Source organism: Coregonus clupeaformis, chromosome 33 (assembly GCF_020615455.1).
Source record: "Coregonus clupeaformis isolate EN_2021a chromosome 33, ASM2061545v1, whole genome shotgun sequence".
In the NCBI taxonomy this organism is placed as follows: Eukaryota; Metazoa; Chordata; class Actinopteri; order Salmoniformes; family Salmonidae; genus Coregonus; species Coregonus clupeaformis.
The window spans coordinates 18708540-18715793 of NC_059224.1; the positions used below are offsets into that span (position 1 = coordinate 18708540).

Consider the following 7254-nt stretch of genomic DNA (forward strand, 5'->3'; position numbering starts at 1 on the left):
AGGCAGTCATTTGAGAAACCAAGGCTATTTAGTCTGCCAATAAGAATGCGGTGGTTGACAGAGTCGAAAGCCTTGGCCAGGTTGATGAAGACGGCTGCACAGTACTGTCTATTATCGATCGCGGTTATAATATCGTTTAGGACCTTGAGCGTGGCTGAAGTGCACCCATAACCAGCTCGGAAACCGGATTGCATAGCGGAGAAGGTACGGTGGGATTCGAAATGGTCGGTGATCTGTTTGTTAACTTGACTTTCAAATACTTTCGAAAGGGAGGGCAGGATGGATATAGGTTTGTAACAGTTTGGATCTAGTGTGTCACCCCCTTTGAAGAGGGGGATGACCGCGGCAGCTTTCCAATCTCTGGGGATCTCAGACGTTACGAAAGAGAGGTTGAACAGGCTAGTAATAGGGATTGCGACAATTTCGGAGGCTAGTTTTAGAAAGAAAGGGTCCAGATTGTCTAGCCCAGATGATTTGTAGGGGTCCAGATTTTGCAGCTCTTTCAGAATATCAGCTGTCTGAATTTGTGTGAAGGGCAAGTTGCAGCGGAGGGTACAGAGCTGGTGGCCGGGGTAGTGGTAGCCAGGTGGAAAGCATGGCCAGCCATAGCAAAATGCTTGTTGAAATTCTCGATTATTGTAGATTTATCGGTGGTGATAGTGTTTCCTAGCCTCAGTGCAGTGGGCAGCTGGGAGGAAGTGCTCTTATTCTCCATGGACTTTACAGTGTCCCAAAACTTTTTGGAGTTAGTGCTACAGGATGCAAATTTCTGTTTGAAAAAGTTAGCCTTTGCTTTCCTAACTGCTTGTGTATATTGGTTCCTAACTTCCCTGAAAAGTTGCATATCGCGGGGGCTATTTGATGCTAATGCAGTACGCCACAGGATGTTTTTGTGCTGGTCAAGGGCAGTCAAGTCTGAGGAGAACCAGGGGCTATATCTGTTCTTAGTTCTGTATTTTTTGAATGGGGCATGTTTATTTAAGATTGAGAGGAAATTACTTTTAAAGAACAACCAGGCATCCTCTACTGACGGAATGAGATCAATATCCATCCAGGATACCTGGGCCAGGTCAATTAGGAAGGCCTGCTCGCTAAAGTGTTTTAGGGAGCGTTTGACAGTGATGAGGGGTGGTCGTTTGACCGCGGACCCATTATGGACGCAGGCAATAAGGCTGAGATCCTGGTTGAAGACAGCGGAGGTGTATTTAGAGGGTAAGTTAGTGAGGATGATATCTATGAGGGTACCCATGTTTACGGATTTAGGGTTGTACCTGGTAGGTTCGTTGATAATTTGTGTGAGATTGAGGGCATGTAGTTTGGATTGTAGGATGGCCGGGGTGTTAAGCATATCCCAATTTAGGTCACCAAGCAGTACGAACTCTGAGGATAAATGGGGGGCAATCAATTCACATATGGTGTCCAGGGCACAGCTGGGGGCTGAGGGGGGTCTGTAGCAAGCGGCAACAGTGAGAGACTTATTTCTGGAAAGGTGGATTTTTAGAAGTAGAAGCTCAAACTGTTTGGGCACAGACCTGGATATTATGATAGAGCTCTGCAGGCTCTCTCTACAGTAGATTGCAACTCCACCCCCTTTGGCAGTTCTATCTAGACGGAAAATGTTATAGTTGGGAATGGAAATTTCAGAATTTTTGGTGGCCTTCCTAAGCCAGGATTCAGACACTGCTAGAACATCAGGGTTGGCGGAGTGTGCTAACGCAGTGAATAACTCAAACTTAGGAAGTAGACTTCTGATATTAGCATGCAGAAAACCAAGGCTTTTACGGTTACAGAAGTCAACAAATGATAGCTCCTGGGGAGTAGGAGTGATACTGGGGGCTGCAGGGCCTGGGTTAGCCTCTACATCACCAGAGGAACAGAGGAGGAGTAGAATAAGGATGCGGCTAAAGGCTTTAAGAACTGGTCTTCTAGTGCGTTGGGTACAGAGAATAAAGGGGGCAGATTTCCGGGTGTTGTAGAAAAGATTCTGGGCATTATGTACAGAAAAGGATATGGAAGGATATGAGTACAGTTGAGGTAAACCTAAGTGTTGGGTAACAATGAAAGAGATAGCATCACTGGAGGCACCGATTGAGCCGGTCTCGGCGTGTATGGGGGGTGGAACAAAGGAACTATTTGAGGCAGTTTGAGAGGGACTTGGGGTTCTACAGTGAAATTGTATAATAAGAACTAGCTGGAACAGCAATAGGCTAGGCATATTGACATGGGAGAGAGGCATAAAGCAATCACAGGTGTTATTAGAGAGAGCTAAGACAACAACTGGTAATGGCGATAAAGTTTGGGCTGAGGCTAAACAGAATAAACAGGACAGGGTACCGTGTAAAGGAACAGTCCAGCAGACATCAGCTGTGCAGCTGAGTGATCATAAGGTCCAGTGAACAGCAATATGTGAGTCCGAGAGCAGTTCAAAATTGGTGCTACAGCACAGGCTAGCAGGAAGCACAGTTGTAGTTTGCGTGTGCTAGCGGGCCGGGGCTAGCAGATGGATCTTCGTGGTCGACGTCGTATCGGGAAGCCTGTTGAAACCACATCAGATGATTTCGTCGGCAAACCAGTCGTGTTGGATCGGCGGGGCTCAGTGTCAACACTAGGAGGTCCCGTCCGGTTGACAGAGAGGTAGATAGCCGGGAGATGGGCTCGAGGCTAGCTCGAGGCTAACTGGTGCTGCTAAGGGGCAATGGTAATTAGCCAACAACAGGTTGCAGCTAGCTGGTTGCGATGATCCGGCGCTAGGGTCCAGTGATTCCGGCAGAAAATCAGAAATGCTCTGGGTCGATAGCACGCTGTGCAGACTGGCCGAAGAATTGTCCAGGCTAGAGCTAGAGCTGGCTGGTGGATAGTGCAGGCCACGGACAATGGTGACGACACTAACGGTGGCTAATAGCAAGTAGCCAATTCAGTTGCAGCTAGCCTAGTTTCACCTTAAGGTTCTTGATAAAAGTTATAAGAAATAGTAGAATCCTTTTCACGTTGGGTGAGGCGGGTTGCAGGAAAGTATATTTAGTTAAAGAATGAAAAGTAAAAATGGAGAAATATATACAAAATAGACAAAAAACAAGAAACTGGCTATTTACACAATGACACAGAGAAAAAAACACGACCGCACTGCTACGCCATCTTGGACTCATAGAGTATAGAGGCATGACAGCGCATCCGGCTTCACATTCTTGGACCCCGGGCGGTAGAAGATGGTGAATTTAATCGGGTGAATAGCAGGGCCTACCGAGCTTATCTGGAGTTGAGGCGCTTGGCGGTGCGGAGATATTCCAGGTTCTTGTGATCTGTCCATACGCTCTGAGGTACCAGAAAGCATGAGAAAAACTAAAAACACCTTTATAATAAAGCATTGCATGCACAGGAGGTTGGTGGCACCTTAATTGCGGAGAACGGGCTTGTGGTAATGACTGGAGCGCAATCAGTGGAATGGTATCAAATGCATCAACCACATGGTTTTCAGGTATTTGATGCCATTCCATTCGCTCTGTCCCGGCCATTATTATGAGCCGTTCTCCCCTCAGCAGTGTTGTGACGTGACTTACTTTAATGTATGACTGTTATTTATCGAATCACCTAACTATGTTTAATTGTCACTCGATTAAATTAATCATGTTACAATTAACTCATTAGGAATTTGGGGCACCACAGAAGAAGTTGTTTAACGAGTTACCCTCTCCCGAATTAAACTCTTAGAATATATATATGTTATATATATATCAATAACAGTCACTTATTAAATAATTACCTCTTATCAGTCTAATTCTGAACTTTGCATAATCCTTGAACCTGCATGAACCCTAACCTTATTGATGAATCAACAATACACAAATTGGCTTAATTATTGATTTTCTTACTAACTAAATAATAACACAATACAAAAACACACACACACACACACACACACACACACACACACACACACAGGTTAATGATTACTAACGTAATACAATGAAAACAGGTCCCTAGTGGACTGGACTATCACGGATTTGGCCGAGGCTGCTCCTCCTCCTTGCTCGGGCAGGCTTCGGCGTTCGTCGTCACCGGAGTACTAGCTGCTACCGATCTATGTTTCTGTGTTCTACTTGTTTTGTCTTCATTGTACACACCTGGTTCCAATTATGTCTATGATTTGTTCCCTATTTAATCATCTGGCTCCCACTGTGTTGTGTGCGTGTTTGTTCTATGTTTGGTGTTATCGACTGGTGAGCGGGATTGTCCTCCCTGCGTGGAGTTTATGTTCATTTGTTATTTACGAGTAAAGTATGTTTTCTACTGGCTCTGTGTCCTGTGCCTGACTCCGTCCTACCGCTACACACTGACACCTGACATGGCCTAACAATAGCATGAATGCTTGGGTAGTGGAGGGGTCAGAACGGAAGGGAGAGAGAGATTCACACTATCGTGGTTACTTTGGAGACTATGCTCACAGTAATCATAGTACTAATAACGCTCATTGGGATTTGAAATGCAACATGTATTTACGTGTTGCTGTCCTCGATAGTTGAGTTGATGATGTAGGACTCTGGTTTGCCCACCAGAGATATCAATGTCCTTGGTAGAGTTTCTGGTCATAGTGGTGGTTAGAATGAATACTTCATATGTACCAGCGGTTGTCGGAGAGGGATTGTCCTTTCCAACTCGTGTCTTTAGTAAAAGGTCTCTAGACGACTGTACATGCCAGCTGCAGACTGAAATGATAAGGTCTAGTGCATTGTCTTCTTCTTCACCTCGTGTAGATGTTGAGAGTTTCAGAGTTTCTCCATTTCAAAAGTGTGGACTAACGTCTCATGTTTTCTGGTCTTTCTAGTCTAACCATTTTGTAACGTGTAGCTTCAGCTTCACGCTTCTTGGTCTTGTAGAGTGTCAACCATTTTAAGCCGTGGGGCTTACTGGTCTGGTAGAAATTCAACCATTTTCAAAGTTTGGCTCATGCTTCACGTCTGCTGCTCTGAGGTGAATTTCATCACGAGGCTTTTTATGCACTCGGGGTAAATGGGCGTTCCATCATGTTTGTGCTCATCTTGGCGTGGCCACTGACTGAGAACAAATCAATATGGAAAACAATCATCTCATCTAGAATGCTAAAATCACATTGTTGTCTTCAAAAAGTATTATTATACTTAATCATTCGTTTTATACAACAATTAGATGCAAACCTTATAACTGGGAAGTGTAACCCCCCAGAGATACAGTTATGTTGTTCCACCGTCTTTAATGACATCACAACATAGTAACGAATTTGACATGATTGTTCTTTAAGTCCCCACCAACCATTTCCCACATTCCTTTAAGTAGGAATATTGTTGGAATCTTGGCGGGAAGACTTCCTTTGTTAAAAAAGGGGGCCTTTCTCCCAATACTTCATGGCAAGGAATAGAAAGTCTCCACACTATTTATGACTGGTCATAACACTGGCCCACAGGAAAGGAGGTGTTCAAACCTTTGCCTGGCCGGTATCTTTGATCCTCAGCCCATGAGGGCAAGTCATGACAGCAGCCTCCACTGATTGCATGCATATCATCGCATTTGCGTAGTGGCATAGAGCAGTAGATTAGAGGCTCTTACAGAAGTTGCACACATGGGTAAACGTTTTTGTAGCCTAGGGTCCTTTTATAAAAGCATTTCATGCAATTTTACTTCACAACAATTTTACTTCATGACTGGAGACATTGGCAGAATATTTTTTAATACCTCACATTAGATCGAAATGACAGGCTACTTTGACTCTGACAAACTGAGAATCTGAGATCAATAAAAACGACCTCGTCTTGAATCCATCAATAGCCTAGGTGTGTGGAGACACACATATTGTACAATATGAGGAGGATTTTATAGTCCTAAAAATGCTTTCCAGTTTCACTGACTCGCCCAATAATGCCCAGCTCTCTCGCCGGTGATGGCCAATGCGCTCGTGGAAAATCAGTGGTATGCACAATAACCATTGGTCACCTGACAAAAATCTTTGCAGGATTAAAACATTGTTTGTTTGTGAATAAAGGTACGTGGTGGAGCTTATGAGTGTGCAGGCTCTATTTCTTTTGCACAATAACCATTCACACATCAACAGAACTAGATCACACATTACCAATCATTGAAAAGACAACCATAATGTTTTGTGTCAAATCAATTATTCCGTAACTGCTGCCTATTCTATACACTGAGTGTACAAAACATTAGGAACACCTGCTCTTTCCATTACAGACTGACCAGGTGAATTCAGGTGAAAGCTATGATCCCTTTTTGATGCCACTTGTTAAATCCACGTCAATCAGTGTAGATGAAGTGGAGGAGACAGCTTAAAGAAGGATTTTTAAGCCTTGAGACAATTGAGACATGGATTATGTATGTGTGCCATTCAGAGGCTGAATGGGCAAGACAAAATATTTAAGTCCCTTTGAACAGGGCATAGTAGTAGGTGCCAGACGGACAGACAGGTTTTTCATGCTCAACAGTTTCCTATGTGTATCAAGAAGGGTCCACCACCTAAAGGCCATCCAGCCAACTTGACACAACTATGGGAAGCATTGGAGTCAACATGGGCCAGCATCTCTGTGGAATGCTTTCGACACCTTGTAGAGTCCATGCCCCGCTGAGAAATTAGGAAAATGAAAACGTCAAAACGCTCACACTCAGAGAGTCTGTACAAATCCCTTCCCATCATCTCTAATCACGTCTCCCCAAAAAATCTATGATGCATTGACATCTGCATTGTTGGTTAAGGGCTTGTAAGTAAGCATTTCACGGTAAGGTCTACACCTGTTGTTTTCGATGCATGTGACAAATTAAATTTGATTTGATTTGATCTAAACTCCTGCAATTTGTGTTTCACAAACCCCAAACTACCAGCCTCATGCTTAATGCTGAACAGAATCCATCCACAGAGGGAAAAGAAGAAGAAAGAAGAAGGAATGAAAGAGAGCAGCAGTAGCTGCTGTAAGTAGCACACCTATCACCACTAGGTACATGCCTGCCCAGTAGTCCACAGTGGGCGACAGTTTGGACGGGTATTTGTTGTCCTCCTCCATGCTCCACTTCCACAGACGGACTAGACCAGCAGGGACCAGTATTCAAACTCCCTAAACGGTGCCAGTGTAACAGGTCAAAGAATTACAGATTTTTGCAACCGTTCATTTTCTATTTTTTATTTTATTTTGTGAGTTGATTTCACCAAAATATTGTATTGTTCAGCATTTCGTGTAGTCTACAGATATTGGGAGAGTTAGTTGTGTAAGTGCGCCC

General features: G+C 44.0%; 1 protein-coding gene across 1 annotated transcript in view; it reads right to left on the minus strand.

The window, feature by feature from the left end:
* The window catches only part of LOC121548691 (opsin-5), a 78076-nt gene extending 71036 nt beyond the window's left edge, over positions 1–7040 (minus strand). Inside the window, 1 exon segment of the mRNA XM_041860217.1 lies at positions 6962–7040. Coding sequence (XP_041716151.1) covers positions 6962–7040 — 79 coding nt within the window.
* Positions 7041–7254: the final 214 nt, after the last annotated feature.